Below are 27,058 nucleotides of genomic sequence, written 5' to 3' on the forward strand. Positions count from 1 at the left end.
TAATTTGTGTGGCTCTATTTGAGAAAAGTTTAGGTTAAGAATATTGCAAATCTGCTAGATAATGCATGACCCACCAATAACAATTTATGTCAGGGTTTGGTAATAAACGGACACTAAAAATATTATTAACGTAAATTTGCAATGAAGTTTTAAAAGCTGATTAATTCAAATGCTAAGCAAAGGGACTCAGGAGGACAAGTTGTCATTGTCATTGGTTCTATTTGCAGGAGCATGAACAAGAGTTTCTGGATACCAGCTCTCCCTACTTTTCCAATGGTGTTTACTTTAAGCCACTCTGAGCTTGCAGGTGGGGAGCTAGAGCGATAAAAAATTGAATGCAGACTCTGAAGTGCCTGTCAGGGTCCATGAGGAGGTGGGAGAGCAGAGCTCAGATGGCAGACCTGTAGTCCATCCGTGACTAAATGCTACAACACCTCAAGCACAAGAGGTGTGATCTCTATGCAAGCATCGATCCTGTATGACCTGCCTTCGTGCCTCTTTTTAAAGTGAGAAATTCATATTTTACTGAAGACGTGCAAAGGGAAATGGGGAGCAGTGCTGCATGTCACACAGAGTGCGGCATCTCACTTGGAAATACTTAAAAGAGAATTTATTTGAAAAAAAGAAAGGTGGGTGTGGCATAAGTACAGAAAATGTGGATAAAGACAGAACATGAAAGATCTGGCAACACTTGCTTGAGGGGAAAGGGTAGGAAAACTGTAATGGCCACCTATAAATGTGCTAACTCCCTCCCTGCAGAGCATAAAACCTGGCATCCTCTAAGAAGAAATAATAATCACTTCCAAGAAGTAACCAGTCAAAACAATACAGGTTTTGCTCTTTCCAATCTGTTTCCTCATGACCACACTTAGCAGAACAAGACCCTGCCTTTTCTTCTTGCCTTTGTAAGAGGATGGCTGGCTACCACAGATCACCTCTCTAGAACATCCCCCCTAGCAGCCCTTCTCCACCTGGCTCCCTCGAGAGATTTAAAACTGCACCAAGGCTTCTTGCTGTAGGTAGCAAGTCACCTTCTCTCCTTGACATCAGAATAGTTACCAGCTATGTGTCAGTCTTGGGAGAATAGAAAAAACAGTAACCAATCATTTTCCACGGGGCTCAATTCTCTTGAAGAACCCGGCTGAACAATGGCTGTTAAGGTGATATTTTATACTGTGACTCTGACGTCAAAGAAGCATACAGTACCCAAGCCATTCATTAGTCTGTGGATTGAGAAATGATTAACAACTCGTACCCTCAAGTAGTTCTAAAACATACCTCACTTTTCTTTTTGCTTTCCACTGAGAAGTGGCCTCCAATCTCCACCTTCTCCCTTACTGCTCAAGGTTTCTCATTTCTATGTTACTGTCCAGACTTACTGATTTCATTATCTTTTCTTAGCCACAGCTAAACCTTACTTCTGCTCCCATTTTTCCTATACTCTCTCATTTCACTAGAACCACAGTTATAAACAATTAAGGCTTCATCCATTCACACCATTAACCTAAGAGAATACTGACAAAGCATTACTGATTTGAACAGCCTTTTGTTATACATTCTTGTTTTGCTCTGATATATGTAGAAATAACTCTTCATTAATAGGGGCCATCACTGGTAGGGGAGAAGGGTGAAGAAGTAACTTTTCCCAACTGTCATTTTCATTAAAATTTTATCTGCTAATTTGACAGGTGAAAGAAGAAAAATTAATTAATATTCTTTAAGGTTATATGCAAATAGAAATTTTCATGGCTGTAGAAAACATATCAGAACATAAATATCAAAGAGATTCACCGACAACACACCCATTTCAAATGAATGATACACAAACAAAGACGGGCTTGGACAAAAGGGTGTTTTTCTATGTAGTCCATGTTTTTTATGTGTGAGTGAAGAAGATATTTACAGTCGGAAAGCAGCAGCTCTTTCAATTTATGGACTTTGCAGAAAACATGCTGCTGGGACAGGTGACAAGCGTTTTCTGTTCACCTGAAAGCTTTCTCTCCGCCATTAAGAAGAAAGACTGAGCAATACTCTAGCATTTTCTTCTTGAATTGCCACTTAGCCCACTCTGCTCTTCAGGGGACATATCAAATTCCTAAGACGCTCTCTCAGGCACCAGTATAATTACAGTTAATCTTTACCCACTCAAGACCTGATGGCCCCTCTCACGCAGTCTATAGGATTGCTCTGGCATCTGAAATGATATTATTCACCTTCTTTGAAGGACATATGATCAATATCCTTCTCTGAACAACAGCAAAGTAACCCTTGAATATGAACAGGCAAGGAGAAGGAGTAGTGGGACCTGTTACTCACAACCTCCCAACTGAGAAATAAATGGCAGGTCACTCACACACTTACTTGCCAGAGCCTTTTGTCCAGCGGCATGGTAGGCTACAATATATTTCTTTCCTTCTCTGTCCTCTGTTTTTGTCTCTAATCCTGGATACAGAGATTTAATCGCTTGATGGATGACGGTTCTTTTCTCTTTGGTGTCCTCAACAACCTATTGAAAACATAGATAATGTACTACTAATTTAACAAACATTAAACAGGGAAATCATACTAAAGAATGAGTAAAAACACTACTTATCTTATTAACTATGTGAAATAACACAAGCACATGGGTATGACTTTAGAAATCTTTCAGAGCTTCACAATGTGCAAATCCTAAGAGCCTGTTTGTGGGGTATGTCTATCGGCCAGGCCCTGGCCCAGGCACTTCACAACGCTCCCTCTCAGGGACGCGGCTGGACTAACACTTCAGGGCTCACAGAAGGAAATGCAGGCAGCCTGGGCCTTTGGGAAATCGGAAACTCAACTCCCTCGAGTAGTCCAATCTCCAACTACCTCTTGATGAATTCTATTCTATACTAAAATATTTTATAACGATTTACAATTTAAAAAAACCAACACAGTTTAAAAAAACCAACATGAAGAAAATGTAAACTTACTAATTACATGACTGTTTTGCAATTTTTGAATGTGTCTCACACTAAGAAATCATTTCATATCCGGATTCAATAGCCAGAAATATATGTATGTGTGTGTATATGTTATTATACACACACATATATATAGCTTACTAAAAATCCAAAAAAATTTACAAAAGACTACTTACCCTTACTATGTGCAATGCACTGTTATTTTCTATTTTATTTTACTACATTAAAAAAATGTTGTTTAAGATCCACTAAATTGATTTCATAACCTGTTAATGGACTGCAACCTAAAAAACAAAGATATACTGCAACCACTACTAGCTAAACTTAATATTTTAGCAAAAGGAAAAACGTAAAAGAAAACAAACTATATCACAATTATAGACAAGTGACATTTTCATATAAAAAGTGAGTCTAGATCTAGAATTTACTGAAAGCACTGAGCTGGAATCACGATTTGTGTGTATGGGTGAATACTTATTTGGATCTCAAAAATTCAAAAAGTCTGTCCTCATTTTACAGATGAGGACACTTGTCCATGGTTTACGCCCTTTAAAGGTAAACATTTTCAGTACAGGGCATAACTATAGTTTGCAAGATGATAATAAATCTTGCCATCTAGGTAGAAAAATAAATATTATGGGGCTGAAATATACCACTGCATTGTACAAGCAAGGGAAACCTGGTCCATCCTTCTGGACTACTCTCAAAACCAATTCTTAGGAATTTTCTCCTTGGCAATGCTGAAGATTTTGTCTATCAGGAAATTCAGTAGTTGGAGATCCCTAAAGTTGTTGTGGTATTATATACGTTGGGGAAGTTTTGGTGGGGAGAACAGAAGGAGACAAGAATTGGAGGCAGATTATTTCTGAAAAGTTAAATTGTTACTTTAACAGGGGTGATGGAACGGGGAATTTCTGATACCCTCAAATCCAGTAGGTTGTTAAAATATGCTACAAAATGAATTTAACATAAACTTAAAATTCTACAAATCTCCCACAACAGTCTCAAAATCTTGTAACACGTCACCTTGCACAGATATCACCCAGAGCTGCTCTGTCCCATGCAGTAGCCACTGGCCACATGGGCAATTGAGCACTTGCGATGTGGCTCGTCTAAACTGAGATGTGCTACCAGTTTAACAAAGGATTTTAAGGACTTAGTAGCAAAAATAGAATGTAAAACATCTCCTTAGTAATTTTTAAAATACTGATTACATACTGAAATATTTTGAATGTATTAGGATAAAGAAAATATATTAAAATTAATTTCACTTGTTTCTTTTTACTTTCAAATTTTTAGAAGATTTAAAATAAAAAACATGGCTCACATTATAATTCCACTGGACAGCATTAACGGAGAATAAAATTTTCTTAACAAAAAGCTGTAGAAAAGGCATTTATGATTCTATTCAGTAGTGAGTTCTCCTTTCCTTGACTAGAAGTAGACTTAGGTTGAGCAAAGAAACATTCCCTTACCTCCCTCCCCCTATTCCTTTCCCTCCCAGAGCCCCATTGAAGACCAAGAGGCTGTGAGAGCTGGGGCCAGGCCAGGGCCTGCCGCTCAGGGCCACACGTCTGACTGTCCGGCTGCCGGAGCCCTTTTCCAGGACACACTATATGATATAACGGTCACTGAGGTTCACACAACAGATTTCTTTGTTGATTTGTGGTCATCGGAAACATTTTAAAAATAAAAACATAACTTTTTTTGGCCACAGTTTATCTGGATACTGGTTATCTGTCACTTATAAAAACATTTATTAGTGTAATGGCATTTTAGATCAAATAGGACATCATCCTTTCATTAACTGCTGTAATTTTTCCAATAGACATTTATGAACATCCACCCAAAAGGAAGCAATCATTTAAAATGCTATACTAAAACCTTTTCATGTATTTCCGTACTATTTACCTCAATGGCAACACTGGTTTCCTTATTTTTAAAAAGCTGGAGCTCTTCTAAACGCTGCTTTTCTTCATCTGTCAAAACTGTAAATACATCTTCTGAAGGATCCTTTAAAATAATAAGAACTTCCAGTGAATCACACACAGAATTCAAGGCTATTAAAGCTCTGTATTTCTATGATCTCTAGGAAATGTGACTTTTATACAGAAGCTGACTTTTGCCGGAGTGTTGGCTCCTACCTCGTCATCCACTGGGACGGACAAGTCATCCAAATGGCTGATCCGACCATCTTTTCCTATTTCATGAACAACGAAGTCAGAGTATCTGATGGAAAGAAAACACAAACTTTCAGAGTATTACCATTTTGTTTACTGCTAATTTTAGGAAAAACTTTATCAATAGTAAGCCTTACTATTGTGCAAAACAAAGGATTGTTAAAAAAAGTTTCAGTGCAAAGTCATAAGAGTTATTGTTTCTGGTTTCTCAATGAATTCTGAGCCCCCCTGGCTTTGTATCAGAATGTACGTAAAAGATCTTCCGAGACTAACATCCCATTTACACCAATGGATAGATCATCCAGTCGGAAAGTCAACAAGGAAACACTAGCCTTAAAAGACACACTGAGGCCGGACCGGTGGCTCAGGCGGTTGGAGCTCTGTGCTCCTAACTCCGAAGGCTGCCGGTTCGTTTCCCACATGGGCCAGTAGGCTCTCAACCACAAGGTTGTCAGTTCAATTCCTCGAGTCCTGCAAGGGATGGTGGGCTGCGTCCCCTACAACTAGCAACGGCAACTCGACCTGGAGCTGAGATGCGCCCTCCACAACTAAGACTGAAAGGACAACAACTTGAAGCTGAATAGCACCTTCCACAACTAAGACTGAAAGGGCAACAACTTGACTTGGAAGAAAGTTGTGGAAGTACCCACTGTTTCCCAATGAAGTCCTGTTCCCTTTTCCCAATTAAAAAAGAAAAAAGGACACACTGGACCAGATGGACTTAATATTTACAGAACTTTTCATCCCCAAACCAGCAGAATATACATTCTTCTCAAGTGCACAGGAAACATTCTCAAGGACAGACCATATGTTGGGACACCAAAACCTCAATAAATTAAAGAAGATTGAAATCATATCAAACATCTTTTCTGACCACAGCTGTATGAAACTAGAAATCAATTACAAGAAGAAATCTGGAAAAATCACAAATATGTGGAGATTAAATAAACAATATGCTACCGAATAACTATTGGGCCAACGAAGACATAGAAGAAGAAATCAAAATATACATAGAGACAAATGAAAATATGACATTCCAAAAATCTTTGTGATGCATCAAAAGTGGTATTAAGAGGAAAGTTTATAGCGGTACAGACCTATCTCAAGAAACAAGAAAAATCTCGAATAAACAACCTAACATTACACCTTAATGAACTAGAAAAAGAAGAACAAGTAAACCCCAAAGTCAGAAGGCAGGAAATAATAAAAATTAGAGTGGAAATAAATGAAATGGAGACTAAAAAGACAATAGAAAAAGATCAATGCAATGGAGAGCTGGTTCTTGGAAAGGACACACAAAATTGTCCAACCTTTAGCTAGATTCACTAAGTAAAAAAGAGAAGACTCAAGTAAATAAAATCAGAAATGCACGTGGAAAAATTACAAGGGATGCCACAGAAGTACAAAGGATCATACAAGAATACATAAAAGGCTATGTGCCACCAATTTGGACAACCTAGAAGAAATGGACAAATTTTTAGAATCATACAACCTTCTTAGACTGAATCATGAAGAAACAGAAAACCTGAATAGACTGATCACTAGTAAGGAAACCGAATCAGCAATCAAAACCCTCCGATTAAACAAAAGTCCAGAACCAGATGGCTTTACTAGTGATTTCAACCAAACGGTCACAAGACGAGGGAATGCATCCTAACTCATTTTACAAGCCCAGCATTACCCTGATACCAAATCCAAGCAAGAACACACAGAAAAAAGAAAACTACAGGCCAGTATCTCTGATAACCATATAGATGTAAAAATCCTCAACAAAATACTAGCAAATCAAATACTATACATCAAAAGGATCACACATCACAAAGAAATAGGATTTATTCTGATGCAAGGATGGTCCAACATCTGCAAATCAATAAAGATGATACACCACATTAACAAAATGAAGGATAAAAATCAGATGATCATCTCAGATACAGAAAAAGCATTTGGCAAGACAGAACATCCATTTATGAAAAAAAGTCTCAATAAAATGGATATAGAAAGAAAAGTACCTCAACATAATAAAGGCCATCTATGACAAACCCACAGGTACCATCACTTGCAACAGTGAAAAACTGAAAGCTTTGCCTCTAAAATCAGGAACAAGACAAGGATGTTCACTCTTGCCACTTTTATTCAGTGTAGTATTGGAAGTCCCAGCCAGAGCAATTAGGCACGAAAAAGAAATAAAAGGTGTCTGAATTGGAAAGGAAAAAAACAAAACTGTCACTATTTGCGGATGACATAATTTATTTATAGAAAACCCTAAAGACTTCACCAAAAACTGTTAGAAATAATAAACAAATACAGTATGTATTTGTTTACAAAGTCAATATACAAAAATATATTGTGTTTCTATACACTAACAACAAACTACCAGAAAGAGAAATGAAGAAAACAACCTCATTTACAAAATAAAAAAAGACTAAAATACCTAGGAATAAACTTAACAAAGGAAGTCAAAGAAGGAGGTGAAAGACCTGTACACTGAAAACTATAAGACACTGTTGAAGAAATTGAAGAAGAAACAAAGAAATAGAAAGATACCCTGTGCTCATGGACTGGAAGAATTAACATTGTTAAAATGTCCATATTACCTAAAGCAATCTATAGATTCAGTGAAATCCCCATAAAAATCCCAATGGCATTTTTTTCACAGAAATACAACAAAAAAAAGAACCCTAAAATTTATGTGGAACCACAAAAACCCTGACTAGCCAAAGCAATCCTGAGAAAAAAGAACAAAGCCATAGGTTATCAGACTCGCTGATTCAAACATACTACAAAGCCACAGTAATCATAATAGTACGGTATTGGCACAAAAACAGACACAAGACCAACGGAACAGAATTGAGAACCCAGAAATAAACTCACACTTATATAGGCAACTAACTTATCACAAATGAGCCAAGAATATACAATGGCGAAAGGAATGTCTCTTTAATAAATGGTGCTGGGAAAACTGGACAGCCATATGCAAGAGATTAAACTAGATCACTATTTTACACCACACACAAAAATTAACTTGAAATGGATTAAAGTCTGGAATATAAAACCTAAACCAATAAAATACATAAAAGAAAACACAGGCACTAAGCTTCTGGACATTGGCCTCAGTGGTGTTTTTGTGAATTTGACTCCAAAGGCAAGGGAAACAAAACTGAAAGTAAACAAACGGGACATGAAACTAAAAAGCTTCTGCACAGCAAAGGAAACCATCAACAAAGCAAAAAGGTAACCATCAAAATGGAAGGAGATATCTGCAAATGATATTTTCGATAAGGGGTTAATATCCAAAATATATAAAGAACTCATATAACTCAATAACAAAAAAACAACCTGATTAAAAAATGGGCAGAGGATCTGAATAGACATTTTTCCAAAGGGACACATACATATCGCCAATAGGCATATGAAAAGATGTTCAATTTCACTAATTATTAGGGAAATGCAAATCAAAACCACAAAGAGATAAATCACACCTGTTAGAATGGCTATTATCAAAAAGACAAGAAATGGGGGTGGCTGGTTAGCTCAGTTGGTTAGAGCGTGGTGCTGGTAGCACCAAGGTTGCCGGTTGGATCCCTGCATGGGCCACTGTGAGCTGCATCCTCAATAAAAAATAAAAAACATAAAATTAAAAAAGAAAAAAAGGAAATAACAAGTGCTGGCGATGATGTGGAGAAAAGGAAACCCTATCATGTTTCCCCAAAAATAAGACCTAGCCAGACAATCAGCTCTAATGCGTCTTTTGGAGCAAAAATTAATATAAGACCCAGTCTTATACTATATTATAGCATATAAGACCCAGTCTTATATTATATTACAGTATATAAGACCCGGTCTTTTATTATATTATAATATATAAAACCGGGTCTTATATTATAGTATATAAGACTGGGTCTTATATTATATTATAATATATAAAACTGGGTCTTATATTATAGTATATAAGACCAGATCTTACAGTAAAATAAGACCGGGTCTTATATTAATTTTTGCTCCAAAAGACGCCTTAGAGCTGATGGTCTGGCTAGGTCTTATTTTCGGGGAAACACGGTAGCACACTGTTGGTAGGATGTAAATTGGTGCAGCCACTATGGAAAACAGTATGCAGGGTCCTCAAAAAGTTAAGAATATAACTACCATATGATCCAACAATTTCTCTTCTGGGTATTCATCTGAAGAATAAGAAAACACAAATGTGAAGAGATATATGTACCCCTTTGTTCACTGCAGCATTATTTACAATAGTCAAGTCATGGAAACCTACATGACCATCGATGGATGAATGCATAAAGATGTGACACACACACACACACACACACACACTCACACACACAAAATGGAGTACTACTCAGCCATGAAAATAGATGAAATATTGCCATTTGTGACAACATGGATGGATGTTGATGACATTATGCTAAGCAAAATAAGTCAGACAGAAAAGGACAAAAACCATATGGTTTGACTCATATGTGGACTATAAAACAAAAGTTAACAAACGAACTAACAAAACAAAAACAAACTCATAGATATAGACAAAAGAATAGAATGGTGGTTACCAGAGGGGAATGGAGGTGGGGGGAGGGCAAAATGGGTAAAGGGGGTCAAATATATGGTAATGGATGGAAACTAGACTTTTGGTGGTGAGCATGCAATTCAGTATACAGATATTGAATTATAATGTTGTATACCTGAAATGTATATAATGTTATTAACCAATGTTACCTCAATACAAAAATAAAGAAAAAAGAAAAAAATACCCTCTGAGCTTCTAGAATATTCCTCCAAAGAAATGCATAAATCAAAGCTTATTATTGTTACCCTGTGATTATACACAGCCCATACTAATCATAAAATACCGTAAATGGTTAATGAAATCAGAACCCAGTAAGTCCACCATGAATCATCCTGAAGCTTACTTTTATGCAAAGTATTTTACACACATTATTTAAAATTGTTTCAACAACGCAAGGTGGTGTTATGACCCATTTTCTAGATGAGGACACTGAGGCTTAGAGTAGTTAAGTGACTATGAAGTGGCCACGCTGGATTCACACCCAGGTCCATCTGGCTCCAAAGACCACTACCTTCCTACTGTAGACACGGCACATTCAAGTGAGAGAGTTTAAGATTTCAAGGCTAATTCAGGAGAAAACTTGAAACCATTGAAAAGAATTTATTCTAAAGAAATGAACAGCACCCATTCACATATTAACAATGCATGCTACTAGGAAATTATTTTTATTTACTCATTTTATCTTTAAATGGTTCCATTTACTCATCTAGGCAGCCCTCCTTCATCCTTTTCCTTTGTGGCCATCTGTGTAATCAACCCTTGGGGATAGAAAGCTAAATGGAAGACTGTATTGCTGATTTCTTTTAAAGAAATGAACTAATATAACTAAAATAACTTCGTACATAAACTAAACATACCTTTCTTTTAAGATTCCTGAGAATCCTTGATGAGAACTTACAAACTTGGTGATGCCTACATCAAGTTCGGTGAGTCCATGCTTCATCATGTCTGCAAAACTCTCAGCTTCCTCCTCCTCGTCTCCCTCCTCTGAAAGGCCATCTTCCTCCTCCTCTCCCTCTATGTCCAACTGAGCAGCAGAATCCTTTTTACCCTCTTTGGTGTGTACAGCTTCGGGCAGCCCAGGCACGTTTTCGCTGCTGGGTGGAGAGTCATTCTCTAGCCCATCTTGACCTTTGGTCAGACAGCACTCGGAGACCTTCTGCCTTTTTGCCGCCTCTGCTGGGGCCACACTGTCATTATCTTCAACAGCAAGGGACCCACGTTTCAGTGACACACCAGTCATTTCTGTTATCTCCATTTTTAAGGCTCCAAGAAAACATTTAAGAGAACCTTTAGGAAGGAAGGGAGAGTAGGGAAGTGACAATCACTTCTACAAAGAAGGGGGTTTTAGCCGAAGGAGGCACAGTTAACTTTGTTCCTAGGGTCTAAAAATCATTTATAAAATAATTCTTCCCGAAGTTGGTATATATCTTTGGTGGCACAGAAAAATGGCACAACACTTCTGCATGGATTTTGACAGCGTGCATCAAAAGCCTTAAAAACGTATGTCCTTTGCCCCAGAAATACTATTTTCAGGGAGTATCTTAAGAAAATAAGATTAAGAAAGTGGTTAAAGCTTTAGCAGTAAGGATACTCATCTCAGTGCTTTTACATAATCCCAAACTCAAGAACAATAATGCTGGGTACATAAACGGAACAATACGTAGAAACCATGTGAATAGAAACTGGGAAAGGTGGTTATTTCTAGGAGAGGGTATAGGCGGCTGGGGATAGCAGGGAGACTTGATTTTTTTACTGAGTACCATACATGTATCATCTGGATTTGGTTTCATGTATATTATTATCCTTCTGAGAAGTGGATTACATAAAAAGTGTGTAAATACATTTACTGACATGAAAGCATACCACACCATATTAAAAAAAAAGAAAGCAGGGAGAGTGTGGAGTTGATTAATGGGTATGGAGTTGCAATTTTGCAAGATGAGAGAGTTCTGCATATCGGTTACACAACAATGTGAATGTACTCCACACTACTAAACTGTACACTGAAAAATGGTTAAGATATTATATGTTATGTGCATTTTGCCACAATTTTAAAAAACACAGATTATCATTTAACTGGCCTGCACACACTGTACTAAGGAAAAGCCTACGAAGCCACTCATACTTTCCAGGAGCACACTGAGAGGGATGACCTGTGGCAATCAAAATCAATGCTTTTATCTAACACCACAAGTGCCTGTCTAATTTGATCTTATTTGATGCTCTTGGTGAAATAAGAATAAAGGTCTTTCCTATGTTAATTATTTAGGGAGATGCTAAAATTAACATACTAACAAACTTAAACTATTCATAAAGAATGTAAATGAGCAGAAAAGTAATATGCTAGTTAACAAGAAACCTATCTACAGAAACATTTACAGCAGAATAATAATGGACTAAATTTTTAAAGTCCATATTTGGTCTTGTGTTTTTAAAATTGTGTCAAAAATCAAGAATGTAAAGAAAAGTAGAGAAAAAGACAAGTACGACATGCAAAAAGTGAAAGGAAAAAGGATCATGATGGATACAAAAACACAGGAGAAAAGATATAGAAAAATGTAGTAAAAACAAATTCCTTCAAAAGACAGAAAAATTAAAGAAAAATTTTCTTTAAAAAAAGGGCTTACTTGGCTGGGGACTATGGAAACCACAGAATACTTCAGAAGGCATCGGAGGGGCCCGTGTCAGAGAAGACACCTTTCCTAAGGGAAGATGAAAAATGAACACCCGAGCCAAGATTTGTGGTGAATAAAGTCATGGAAAAGTGGGAGGAAGCTGTTCGGGGGACGAGGGTACCACTATGCCGAGGCATGGGAGAGCATGGAGAGCTGGAAGAACCCCAAGAAACTCATCACAATACAGGATATAACACACAGGAGAGTGTTAAGCTGGGGAGGGGTGGAAGCCACACCAGGCTGCATGGAGGAAATGACGTCCTGAAAAATCAAACCCCCACTAGAGGTGTGAGTTAGAAAGATTTCCTGGCACCCTTTGAAGAGAAACTGGGGTTAGGATGGAAGACTAGATTGGAGGATACAGGTGTAACTGAGGCAAGAGATCAGTACAACCTGATCTAAGGCTGAGGCAAAGTGTCAGAAAGGAGGGGTGGATTCAGGGACAATTAGGAGGTAGTGGGGATAGACTTGGTGACAAATATGGAAGAAAAGAAGAAATACTCCAGGATGACTTGGGTTTTCTGCCTTGGGGATCTGAGAGAACATGGGAACCCCAGGAAAAGGAGCAGGTGGTGGGAGAAGACAAGCCCACTTACCGTCCTATGGTGTTGCAGGTACCCGGGGGACATCCAAAAGGATGTGTCACACAACCAGTCATTACACTGTGTCACACATACTCTTCCCCAAAAGCCCACGATGGCTCCCCAACATGATACAAGGTCTCCAACTGGCATGGCAAGACCTACCAGCAGCTCCCGATACCCTCCCAGCAGCCGGAGCGCCCCGCAGGGAGAGAAGCATGCGCAGTAACGGCCACCTCCGCGCTGGGCTCAGGGACTTCCTGCTCTACCTCCTCCCCAGTGCGCGCCTTCTCAACAACCAGATAGCAGCCATAAGCCTTAACAGAAACGCCAGTTATTTCCTCTGCAGAAAATCTGCTCCATCCTTCCGCCTCAGTCCTGTCCGTCACCCGGTGTCACGCACGCACGCACGCTTCCAATGTCTCCGGTCCTTCATGTGCGCGTTCCCAGTCTGACAGCTCCCACGCTCCATCCAACGGCAGGTCCTCTACACCCAGCTCAGATCACCCTGGTCTCGTCTGTCCTTTAGGGCCACAAGCCCCGCTCCTATGCCTTCCTCTCTATTAACTCCATCTCTTCCCATTTTACTTCCCTTCTCTACACTACCCATGTGGGAACCTGAGAACCGTGTTTTCCCCCCACCATTTTCTAGCTGTGTAACTGGTCCAAGTAAATTACTTAACTTCTCCAAACCCATTCTTCAGGTGTAAAATGGGAATGATATGTGCTTCACAGGACAGTCGTGAAGATTAAATGAGATGACGAACACAAGTGACTAGCACAGTAGAAACTAAATAAATGCTAGTCCCCTTTCCTCCTTCAAGAAGTCTGCAGATTCTTTGAGGATATTTCTTTTGTATGTGCCAGAGAATCCAGCATGGTGGAACTGGTATCAATAGATACTTTGCAGAATTCTTGAAATAGGTGCTGAAGCGGTTCCCCATCTACGGAGATCAAAGACACACTAAGTAGCAAATCCCGAATGGAATAGTGGAGCTGGACAATGACCCTCAGTGGCCACTAACATCACTAAAAAGAGACAACCAGACACTGAGTGCCCCTGAAAGTACATGCTATTATTTATGATGTATTCTTATGGATCCAAACTCTTTGTCTAACTACTAGTTTAGAAGGCATAGAAGATGTTAAACACCACAACAGGAAGCAACCAGCAAAATCCTGCCGAAATCACAAGGGCAAAGACACAGTTCCTTTAACTAATAAACAGCAAAGGAAAAAAGAGGAAGGGGGAAACCTACAAAGAAATGCAATGGGTGGATCCTGATTTAAACAAACCAACTGTTAAAAAAAAAAGCTTTTTTGAGACAATCAGGAATATTGAAACACTGGGGATATCTGATGACATTAGGTAGTACTGTCAACTTTTTAAGGTAAAATAATGTTATTGTGGTTACATTTAAAAACAGAATCCTTATGTTGTAGAGATACAAGCTAGGCTACGTATAGTTGAAAAGATAGGAAGTCTGGAATTTGCTTCAAAATAATTTACCACCGGTGAATAGAAGTGGAGTGGGTGTAGATTTGAAACAAGATTTGTCATGAGTTGGTAATTGATGAAACTGGGTGACAGGAAGGCAGGGAAGTCACCACATCATTCTCTCTACTTTGTACGTTTGGATTTTTTATGACAAAAAATAAAAGTGCAAAGTATAAAAACGATATACAAACTATTCTACTCTGATCAAATGACCAATCTTTTCAGTTCTACTGCTGCCTCTCTTCCATTAACCTGTTTTTTAAACATAGCGAGATATCCAGTCCCAAGGCGCGGCCACCTCCTGCACCTTTACTTCAAGTGCCCCAAACCTCAGCAACTCTTAGCCACTACTCAACACTCTTGCTCACTAGTCCGTTTGCTCCATGATCCTTGTTAAACATCAACCAAGTGCCAATCCTACTGTCTGCGTCTGTGCTCCTGGCAGCTGCGGGAGAAAACCTCGTTAAGTCAAGGGAGTCCCTCTCTCCTGACAGCACTCCACACAGCCTGGCGGCCTCCTGCCAGTCCTGTCTGCCATTCACAAGAACAGGGCTCTTCTGACAGACACACCTCTCTCCAGCATATTCACATTGTAACCATTCCTGTTAATATGGCAACCGCTTATGGGAAGTCCACACTTAAACACTCACTCCTCAGCACTGCACTTGCACCCCTGTGCCAGGCACTACTCCTGGTACCACCACAAGACACCGCAGTGAATCAAACGCCCCGCCAGCACTGGCTTCCCTGCCAAAACCACAGCCATTCAATCCTGGCCCTACCTGACACCTTTATCCAGCAGGACATGATTCACCGCTTTCCTCCTGTGAAACTCCCCTATCCCTTGTTTATCTCCTGCCCTCGAGATGCTCTTTTCCCCTCCTCTCTGTCTGCCACTTAAATTTGGGCTTCTCTAGGTTCCTTTTCTAGTCTTGCGCCCTTCTCACTCCCAAGTTTTCCAGCACAGACCCCTCCATCTCTAACTCCCTGGTTTACTCGGGGTACAATCGTAAAGACAGAAGAACAATGATACGGCACGTGTGGTGAGCTCATTCAAGTCTTGCTTGAACCCTGTCACAGTGGGGTTGTTATCATCCCCATCTTAGCCATACAAAACTGAGGCCCAGAGACAAAGTGCCTTGCCTCAGTTCACACAGCTAGTACAAGGCAAAATCAAATGCTCCAAGTCAACATGCCCTAAATTGATCTCATCATTCCCACCAAACTTCTGTTCAATGGTAGGAAATGTTAACACCAACTACTTACCAGTCACCTGTGCCAGAATCTGGGCATGAACCCAAGGCCTCACTCTCCCCTACGGCTACATCAGTGATTTCGTGAATGAAATTCTAGAAGGTTAGGACAGCACTGTTATACTTAACATCCTTGGAATGAGAGTATTAGCAGACCATGGATCTGAAGTATCAACCATGGGTTTCAACTCTTACTTGGTGAATGGCAGTTTGTGGAATGTAACTTGGAGCCGGATCTAGGTTTTGCCATTTACTAAGCAGGTCGCTTAGCCTCTCTAAGCTTCAGTTTATTTCTTTGAAAAGCTGAAAAGTGATCAAAAGTCTGTAATAACTATTCCTATTCAACTGTTGGTCATTAATATTATGGATGATTTACACAGCAGAACTGGATTGCTGAGTTGCGAAAAAAACAAAGCTTCTTATGCTTGTTTTGTTCCCTGGGCTAATAATTAAACATGGTATTTCCCTTCAAATACCATTTAATTTTAAGAGACCCTCAAAGCACTGCCAACAGCACCAAATAAACAGCCCTTTATAGTATTTTTTGGCAGCCTTTTCTTGATTCTTGTGGACACTTGCCTGATCTTTTTCTTGTCATATTTAATTGCAAAGACAATCTTATTAAAGACTAATCTTACTTTTGTGTTTCAAATGAAATTATACTTTTCATTTGTTTTAGCTGATGGCCCTATCACAGACATTAATTATTAAAGTATATATATAGCACCAGTAATTACAAATCACTATATATGTATATATGCGTATATATATATATACGCATATATATTATACATATATATATATATATATATATATATATATATATATGGCTAAGTTCTGTCTGTTGGCCTAGAAGCTGAGAACATACTTAACTAGAACAGTTGTGCAAACTTCTGAACTAGGAGAGGCAGAAATCAAATTAGTGTCGTTTTCATAAGCAGGAACTAAATAAAAGGGAAGATTGAAATGCAATATAACTTTTAAATGAGAGAAGGGGGGATAGGGGGCTCGGGCCAGGCCAGGAAGAGGGCAAAAAAAAAAATTCAATCAGAAAGATAAAACAACCCTGACTGCCCCAATGTGATTTCCCGAAGGAAAATTCAAAATTTTTCCTAAGGAAAATTCAGGAAAATCCAAATATACATATTTAAGCATTCTACTTCAAAGTAATAAAGTGACTGGCTTAAAACGAAACAAAACAAAACAAAACAGGGCTGGGGGGGCGATGAAAAGCCTAGCTTTGTGAGTTTTTTTGTTTTAACGTTTAAAGGAAAAATTTTTCAATATTACACTGCACAAATACACTATCCATGATAGTAATGACAGCATCTCAAATATTAAGTAAAATCTCTATACACCAGAACCTTGATTCTATGACTGGGAAGAGAATGAAATCTGATACTTACCCATGAACTTAAAGTCCTGCACAGTTCTTTGGAGGGAATACTAAAATAATGGATTTTGTTTCTCTTATACTCTAAATGAGCCAGATGAGATTAGGAATACTACAATTTTAACAGTATTTAAAATCTTTTTCATTAAGATATTAGATTCACCAATAAGTTTCCTCTCCACTCACAACAAAAATAAAATTTAGAATTTTCAAAATTTTAATACATTGACAGTCCCATTATTTCCTGCAAATAAACATCTAAAAAAAAAAGAGCTATATTAGTTGTAATCTTATCTATATTTCAAAACTCTCCATGACTTCCACTTTGTAAATGCTTCTATCCTCCACCCCCTGCAAACTGTCAGAAATCCCTCTAGCATTCACAATAACAAGCACGCTCTTCAGGGCAGAGCACACACTACACTTTAATATGCAAAATCGCTAAGTTAATTACATTCATTTATTCCACGAATATTTATTGAGCACCTTTTATGTGTCTGGCACTGTGTTAGGCACTGAGGAAAAAGGGAAAATTCCACACCTTCATTGAGCTTACATCTACGGTATTTAAGGATACATTGGAGAATAAAAAGCATGCAAGCATAAGAGCTACAAATAAAATAGAGTAAGGGGAATGAGTAAGAGGGGTGCTCCTTAGTGAAGCCTCTCTAAGGAGATGCCTTTTAAGTAAAGACTTGAAAGAACTAGACACCGAAAAGATGTGCATGAGGAGAGTTCCAGGCAGCAGAAAAAGCACGTCTAAAGGAGCTGAGGCTGGTGCAAACTTAGTCAACAGTAAGCCCAGCTGGATTGTAATTTCTTATCTCCTCGGGGGCAAAAGTTATGTTTTATTAATACCTGTATGGCCCTAGCCTCTATCAAAACTATGTTCAAAGGGAGTTTATTAAATTAATAAATACAGACTGTTGGCTATTTGCTTAATGAGTGAACAAAATCACTGCGTATCCATCCCCTTTTCAGTATGAGTGTACAGTTGGATATCTGACAGACCCCACCATTGTCAAAGCAACCGCAGGCCAATGGGGCATGCCTGAGTCACAGATGACTAGTGATTTAAAACAAAAGCCCTTAGTAATCCTATATTGTCGGAATGAAAAAAGTGGTCTGACAACGGGACCAAACATTTGAAAAACTAAACTTCAAATCCTACTTCCTGGCAGGCGCTAGGCAATGAGGCTGTACCTTTAACCTCTCAGTACAAGGCTGCGGGTAAGGACTCTGTGCAGATAAGTTTAAACACGCACAGCAGCACCTCCTCCATCCACTCGTTCAACACTGAGCCGGCAGAGGGCTCGAGAAAACACTCCTGGTCCCCAACCTGTTCGCTCCTACTCAGGGAAAGGTCTACAAAACAAGTAGTCACCTGAGTGTCTGCCTGGCACGTAGCCGGCTTGCAATAAGTAATGATGGATGAATACGAGGACGAAGCACGTGGGTTGGACCCTGCAGAAGACTGGCCCAGCGACGCTCGGGAACTGTAAAGGGCTTAGGGATAAAGGCTGGTTTTCTCTTCCAGGAGAGAGAATTGTTTGGGGAGAGCCTGGGGCAAAGAAAGGGAAGAGTGGGAATGGGATCCTCGGCCTGACAGTGCCGCGGGGAGGAGGGCGGTAGCGGCTCCCGGTTACCACCCACCCCAGGAGCGGGAGGCGGGGCTGGCACCACCTAAGCGCAGGACCCGCCAGGCTGCAGCCGCGCTCCCGCGGGTACGATTAGTAATGGAGGCTCCGCAGGCGCGCCGTGGGCTCAGAGCACTGCTGGACGCCTTCCCAGTTCGCACTGCTCCTCCGGGCGGGACCTGGGGGCCGGGGCTCGGGCCAGGCCAGGACGAGGGCTGGTGGCGGAGCCCGGGCAGCTGCCGGGAGGCTGCGCACTTACCAAGGGCCTGAGAGCGCGGGCGCGGCGCAGGCCGGGTGGCGAGGGGGCGGGGGCGCTGCTCCGGGCGCTGGAGGGAGGTGGCTGCGCGAGTCACTCGGAAGAACCAGCCGCGACGGCAGTTGAACATACGCAGCTCTGTCCAGGCCTGGGGCCCGCAGCGTTCGAGCAGACTCGCCAGCCGCCGGGCTCTCACACGTGCCGCGCAGCGACGCGCGGCTGTCGGCCGACCCCTCCCCCGGGGCGGAGCCCACCCTCTGCAGCCGGTCCCGCCCCCTGCTCAGAGGCGAAACCACGCCCACTTTCTGCCGCGGAGTGCGGTGAGCGGCGTGTCAGGAAGCATTGCGCTTGCGCTCCTGTCCTGCCCAGCTGCAGGGTGGGGAGCTCTAGGTGGAAGCTTTTTCACTCCGGGACCTGCCAGGCGGTCGCGTCTGGGCTTTGGCGAGGGCAAAAAGTGATTTTACAAGCACCAAGGAGTCCTTTAGACGACTTCTAAAGCAGCGATTGTTTTAAGAATGTTTGTTGCATTCTAATAAGAGTTTCTATCACATAGTTATGGTCCTATTTGTTATCCTCCACCACATAATTAATAGAGAAACATTTTAGGGTCTATATTGTTCTATGTATATAATTCCTTTGAATGCAACAGATCCAAGAGCACCATTTTCCCACTTTTTAGATTTAAGCTGCATGCTTGACGGCTCCCCTTTAAGAAAACTAATCATAGCAAGTTTGTGCTCTGTGTAAAGAAAAAATGCATTACACTTCCCATGCTCTTCAAGTAGCACACGGCCTCAAATAGCTTTTGCACATTTAATATTTTGCCAAACTTCAACCCTTACTGAAAAACCAATGTTATTTCAGGTCCTTATGTTTCTGCTAGACTTGTTTTTTTAACTTGCGATAAAATACACACAACATAAAATTTACCATTTTAACCATATTTAAGTGTACGGTTCAGTGGCATTGAGCACATTCACATTGTTGTGCCACCATCACCACCATTCATCTCCAGATCACTTCCTTTTGCAAAACTTAAACTCTATACTGTTAAACAACTCCCTATTCTCCCTTCCTCCTAGTTCCTGGCAACCACCATTCTACTTTTTTCTTTTTTTATTGGGAAATATTGGGGAACAGTGTGTTTTTCCAGGATGTCGAGTCGTTTTTAAATCTAGTTGTGGGGGGGGGGGCGCATTTTCAATCTAGTGGTGGAGGGTGCAACTGACTGGCCCATGTGGGAATCAAACCAACAACCTTGTTGTTAAGAGCTTGGGCTCTAACCAATTGACCTATCGGGCCGGCCCCCATTCTACTTTTTATCTCTATGAATTTTGCAATTCTAGGTAAATGGAATATAAATGATTCCATATAAATGGAATCATACAGTATATGTTCCTTTGTGACTGGTTTCATTTACCATAATGCCCTTAAATTTCAATCATGTTGTAGCATGTGTCAGAATTTCCTTCCTTTTTAAGGCTGAGTATTGCATTATATGTATACACCACATTTTACATGCCCATTATCACTAGGGTTTTCTCCCATCTTTTGGCTAATGTGAATAATGCTGCTATGAACATAGGTGTACCAAGACCTCTTTGAGACTTTGCTTTCAATTTTGGGAGTTATATACCCAGAAGTACAATTGCTGTATCATATGGTAATTCTATTTTTAATTTTTTGAGCAATTCCCATACTGTTTTCCATAGCGGCTGTAGACTTGTTTTTAAAATCTGGGGAATCTGATTAACTGAATAGAGATAATTTGCTCAGACTGGTAGGGTTCTATACTGCCTTCCTCTGAGATTATTCACCTCAATCAAGTACGTTGGATAGTTTTCTGTCCCTTATGCATGTGCAATCACATATCATGGGGCTATGGTTAATTCATAGCTTAATGTCCCAACGACAGCAACTGCAAATATTTTTACCACAACCAGTAAAAATTCAATCCTAAACTTTTAATTTTTGTATATTTTTAAAAGTGTCTTCTCTGAGGTTGTGGCCCAACTCCTCAAAAACGAGTATGGAGGAAAAACATTCATATTTTTTTGGCCATTAGTTGGGTCTCTGGTCAGAACTTACCCTTTTTGCATTTCAGCCTAAATTGCCTTAGACAAGGTCCAAGTGAAACACGCATTTTCAGTTTTCTATTTTCCAAAATGGCAGCTCTTTATTGGCTTTTGTAGTTAAAGTAATAAAAAAATGTTCAAAGCCTCTCCCCTAGTCCAACTCCCCCTAATAAACATTTAACAGTTTAATGTTCTCCTTGACTTTAAAATTATGTCCTAACATGTAAATATTCGGGATCCTGCTTTTACCTCCACAGCAGCACTATGGAATGCTAAGTGCCTAGCACACACAATTTATCTCTTGTTTCATCCTTATTATTACCTAGTATCCCATCCACCTTGGATGTCTCTCTCCACTTTCCAGATAGTATTTAATTGTTTTCTAGGCTCCCTCAGTCATTGCAAACATTCCCCTTGTTGAACCTACTGCACTTGTCTTAAGTCATTTATTTTCATGTCTATTCCCTTTACCAGAGTGAATTCTTCAGAAGAAAAATTTGAGTTTAGAGCAATCTTTCTTCTTCTTTAATTTTATTTTTTATTAGAGTTCTATATGTTTTTGATTTAGAGTCAAATAATTATGTAGAAACCCTGTAAGTTTTGCAATGGAACAGCAGACTGTCTCCCCACCTTTTCCCTTATCTGTATCCCCCTCCCCAAAGGCAATCATTTCATCTCTTTCAGCTGGTTAGTTTGATATTTTCCTTCATTTCTCTATATAAAATGTGTGTATTGCTATTTCTTGGTTTTTCACTTTTAGGCACTATCTACTGGCTTCACTTAATGGAAAATAAGGATTTAGCTCTTCTTCCTTCCTCCATCCCTTTTCCCACCCCCACCACACTGCGCATTCCTTTATCTGCCCAATATAATAATACTGTACTTAAAAAAAAATGATTTGTTTTTACTTCATTTTAACTAGGCAAACAGTACTCACATCTTGGACAAAATAGTACTGATACTAAGATTACTTCCCCTGCTCAGCTTTTTGTTTTTCCTACAGTTAATAATTATCTTATTTCTGTTTACTATTCATCATGAAGCCAAGCCCCAACTTCTTAGTGATTGTTTAAATCCCTTCCTCCAGGACCGGCCTGGTGGCTCAGGCTGTTGGAGCTCTGTGCTCCTAACGCCGAAGGTTGCCAGTTTGATTCCCACATGGGCCAGTGGGCTCTCAACCACAAGGTTGCCAGTTCAATTCCTCGAGTCCCACAAGGGATGGTGGGCAGCGCCCCCTACAACTAAAGATTGAACATGGCACCTTGAGCTGAGATGCCACTGAGCTCCTGGATAGCTCAGTTGGTTGGAGCCTAACCACAAGGTTGCCAGTTCGACTCCCATAAGGGATGGTGGGCTGCACTCCCTGCAACTAGCAACAGCAACTGGACCTGGAGCTGAGCTGCGCCCACCACAACTAGGACTGAAAGGTTAACAACTTGAAGCTGAACGGCACCCTCCACAACTAAGATTGAAAGGACAACAACTTGACTTGGAAAAAAATCCTGGAAGTGCACACTATTCCCCAATAAAGTCCTGTCCAAAAAAAAAAATAGATATAGGGTGGCGGAGTGGATAAGAAAACAAGACCCTTGATATGCTGTATACAAGAGACTCACCTGAGATGAAAAGACACACAGGCTGAAAGTGAAAGGATGGAGTAAGACATTTCATGCAAATGGAAATGAGAAAAAATCTGGAGTAGCAATACTTATATCTGACAAAATAGACTTTCAAATGAAGAATATATTAAAACACAAAGATGGGCACTACATAATAATAAAGGGATCGATCCAACAAGAGGACATAACCCAAGTAAACATCTATGTACCCAACACAGGAGCACCTAAATATATAAAACAGATATTGACTAACATAAAGACAGAGATCAACAGTAACACTATCACCGTAGGGGACTTCAACACAGCACTGGCAACAAGGGACAGGTCCTCCAGAAATAAATATGGAAACAGCAGCCTTAAATGACACATTGGACCAGTTGGATTTAATCAATATTTTCAGAGCATTTCACCCCAAAGCTGCAGAATACACAGTCTTTGTAAGCACACATGGAACATTTTCCAAAATAGACCATATGTTAGGTCACAAAACAAGTCTCAATAAATTTTTAAAAAATAAAATCATACCAGGTGTCTCCTTTGACTGCAGTGCTATGAAATTAGAAATCAACTACAGGAAAAAAACATGAAGACACAAAAATACATGGAGGCTGAATAACATGTTACTAAATAATGAATGGGTCAACAATGAGATTGAGGAAGAAATCAAAAGATATCTCGAGACAAATGAAAATGAAAACACAATGACCCAAAATCTATGGGATGCAGCGAAAGCAGTCCTAAGAGGGAAATTCATAGCAATGCAGGCCTACCTAAAGAAACAGGAATAATCACAAATCAACAGTTTATCCTTACACTTAAGGGATCTGGGGAAAAAAAAACAGCAAAATAAGCCCAAAGGGAGTACAAGGAGGGAGACAATAAAGATCAGAGTGGAAATAAATGAAATAGAGACTAAAAAAACAATACAAAACATCAATGAATCCAAGAGCCGGTTTTTCAAGAAAATAAACAAAATAGACAAACTGTTAGCCAGACTCATCAAAACAAAGACAGAGAGGACCCAAATTAATAAAATCAGAAATGAAAGAGAAGTGCCAACAGACACCACAGAAATACAAAAAAATTTTAGAAATTACTATGAGCAACTATGTGCCAACAAATTAGACAATCTGGAAGAAATGTACAATTTTCTAGAAGCATACAACCTTCCAAGGCTCACTCAAGAAGAAACAGAAAACCTGAACAGACTGATTACTACCAGGGAAATTGAATCAGTAATCAACAAGCTCCCAACAAACAAAAGCCCTGGACCACATGGCTTTACATGTGAATTTTACAAAACATTCAAAAAAGAATTATCATCTATTCTTCTCAAACTACTCCAAAAAATCCAGGAGAGAAGGCTCCCAAACACTTTCTACGAGGCCAATATCACCCTGATCCCAAAATCAGACAAACCATTACCAAAAAAAAAGAAAACTACAGGCCGATATCCCTAATGAACATAGATGCAAAAATCTTCAACAAAGTATTAGCGAACAGAACTCAGCAATACATTAAAATGATCATACACCGTGATCAAGTGGGATTCATTCCTGGTATGCAAAGTTGGTTCAACATCCACAAATCAATTAATGTGATACATCCCATTAACAAAATGAAAAATAAAAATCATATGATCATATCAATAGATGCAGAAAAAGCATTTGACAAAATCCAGCAGTCATTTATGATAAAAACTCTTAAGAAAGTGGGAATAGAGGGACCATATCTCAACATGATAAAGGCCATATATGATAAACCCACAGCTGACATCATACTCAATGGGGAAAAGCTAAAACCATTCCCCTCAAGATCAGGAACAAGGCAAGTTTGCCCACTTTTTCCACTTCTATTCAACATAGCTCTGGAAATTCTAGCCACAGCAATCAGACACAAAAAGAAATAAAAGGCATCCAAATTGGTAAGGAGGAAGTAAAATTGTCATATGCAGATGACATGATACTATATAGAGAGAACCCTAAAGACTCCATCCAAAAAACTATTAGAACTGATAAATAAATGTAGTAAAGTAGCAGGATACAAAATTAATATTCAGAAATCAGCTGCATTTGTATATACCAATAATAAAATATCAGAAGGAGAAATTAAGAAAACAATCCCATTTACAATTGCTTCAAAGACTATAAAATATCTAGGAATAAATTTAACCAAAGAAGTAAAAGACCTGTACTCAGAAAATTGTATGACACTGAAGAGAGAAATTAAAGAAGATACAAATAGATGGAAAAACATACCATGCTCATGGATAGGAAGAATTAATATCGTTAAAATGTCCATACTGCCTAAGGCAGATTCAACGCAATTCCTATCAAACTACCAAGGACATTTTTCACAGAAATAGAACATATAATCCTAAAATTTATATGGAGCCATAAAAGATCCTGGATAGCCTCGGCAGTCTTGAAAAATAAGAACAAAGTGGGAGGCATCACAATACCTGACATCAAATTATACTACAAAGCTATAGTAATCAAAACAGCATGACACTGGTATAAAAACAGACACATAGATCAATGGAACAGAATACAGAGCCCAGAAATAAATCCATGCCTATATGGTCATTTAATCTACGACATTGGAGGCAAGAATATACACTGGGGTAAAGACAGTCCATTCAATAAATGGTGCTGGGAAACCTGGATAGACACATGCAAAACAATGAAGCTGGACCACCTCCTTACACCACATACAAGAATAAATTCAAAATGGATTAAAGACTTAAATGTAAGATCTGAAACCATAAAACTCCTAAAAGAAAATATAGGAAGAAAGCTTACAGACATTACCCGGAGTAATATTTTTACGGACATAACCCCTAAGGCAATGGAACTAAGAGAAAAAATAAACATGTGGGATCACGTCAAACTAAAAAATTTTTCATAACAGAGGAAAACATCAATAAAACAAAAAGGGAATCCTACTGAATGGGAGAAGATATTTGTCAGTGATATATCTGAAAAGGGGTAATATCCAAAGTTTATTAAAAAATTCATTCAACTCAACTCCAAAAAAACATACAACCCAATTAAAATATGGGCAGAGGACATGAAGAGACATTTTTCTAAACAGGATATACAGATGGCAAACGGACATATGAAAAAATGCTCAACCTCACTAATCATTAGAGAAATGCAAATAAAAACCACAATGAGATACCACCTCACCCCAGTCAAAATGGCTATCATCAACAAGTCAACAAACAACAAGTGCTGGCGAGGAGGTGGAGAAAAGGGATACCTCGTGCCCTGCTGGGGGGATTGCCGATTGGTGCAGCCACTATGGAAATCAGTATGGAGGTGTCTCAAAAAACTGGAATTGGAGCTACCTTATGACCCAGCAATTTCACTCCTAGGAATCTATCCAGAGAAATCCAAAACTCTAATTCGAAAAAATTTATGCACCCTGTTTATTGCAGTGTTATTTACAATAGTCAGGACATGGAAATGACCGAAATGCCCATCAGTACACGACTGGATTAAGACGACTGGTACATTTATACAACTCAGTGTTACTCAGCATAAAGAAGAATGAAATCTTACTATTTGCAACGATATGGATGGACCTAGAGAACATTATGCTAAGTGAAATAAGTCAGACGGAGAAAGACAAATACCATATGATCTCACTTATAAGTGGAATCTAAAGAATAGAATGAATGAACAAACTAATCAGAAACAGTCTCAGAGATATAGCGGAAAAACTGAGGGTTGCTAGATGGGAGGGGGGTGGGATGAGGGAGAGAGTGAGGGGATTAGAAAAGCACAATTGGTAACCACAAGATGGCCACGGGGATACGAAAGTCAGTTTGGGGAATATAATCAATAAAGTTGTAAAGATTTTGTAAGACATCCAATGGACACTTATTATATAGACCACATCAGGGATGGTATAGATGCCTGATCACTGTACTGTACACCTGAAGCTGAAGCTGAATAATAATGAATGTCAAATATAATTTTACACATATATGTATATGTTAAAAAATACATGTGTATATACATATATATGTGTATACACACACACACACACACACAAGAAAAGGAGTACAGCATAAGGAATAGAGACAGTGGAAATGTAACGGCTGTATGCGATGTCAGAGGGGTAGTAGACTGGCGAAGGGGGGTTATCACTTTGTGAAGGGTATAAATGATAACTGTCTAGCTATTACATTGTTTTGTATACTTGAAACTAATTTAAAAAAAAAAAGAATGGAGTCTAATCCTTGCTGGTTGCACGCATAAGAGCTGCCATAGAAATGACCTTAAGCTCAGGGTCATTTAAACCTTTACAGAGTTGTGCAGAGAGAAGCAACATTGATGGGATTGCTTGAAGAACAAATG

At 39.4% G+C, this 27,058-nt stretch overlaps 1 protein-coding gene across 3 annotated transcripts in view; it reads right to left on the reverse strand.

Moving 5' to 3' along the window:
• Window positions 1–19,235, reverse strand: part of PUS7 (pseudouridine synthase 7) — a 49,178-nt gene extending 29,943 nt beyond the window's left edge. Inside the window, exons 1-6 of one of the 3 annotated variants that reach the window (XM_033088887.1) lie at window positions 19,004–19,235; window positions 18,492–18,668; window positions 10,562–10,994; window positions 5,090–5,174; window positions 4,857–4,958; window positions 2,362–2,506 (exon numbers count right to left, since the gene is read on the reverse strand). In XM_033088887.1, coding sequence (XP_032944778.1) covers window positions 2,362–2,506; window positions 4,857–4,958; window positions 5,090–5,174; window positions 10,562–10,994; window positions 18,492–18,668; window positions 19,004–19,130 — 1,069 coding nt within the window. In that variant the 5' untranslated portion in view covers window positions 19,131–19,235. Of the gene's footprint in view, window positions 1–2,361; window positions 2,507–4,856; window positions 4,959–5,089; window positions 5,175–10,561; window positions 10,995–18,491; window positions 18,669–19,003 lie in introns of those variants that run through there. The other 2 variants (XM_033088889.1, XM_033088888.1) reach the window with 2 other exon arrangements.
• Between the last annotated feature and the right edge of the window lie 7,823 nt (window positions 19,236–27,058).

The sequence above is a fragment of the Rhinolophus ferrumequinum genome, chromosome 20, assembly GCF_004115265.2.
Source record: "Rhinolophus ferrumequinum isolate MPI-CBG mRhiFer1 chromosome 20, mRhiFer1_v1.p, whole genome shotgun sequence".
In the NCBI taxonomy this organism is placed as follows: domain Eukaryota; kingdom Metazoa; phylum Chordata; class Mammalia; order Chiroptera; family Rhinolophidae; genus Rhinolophus; species Rhinolophus ferrumequinum.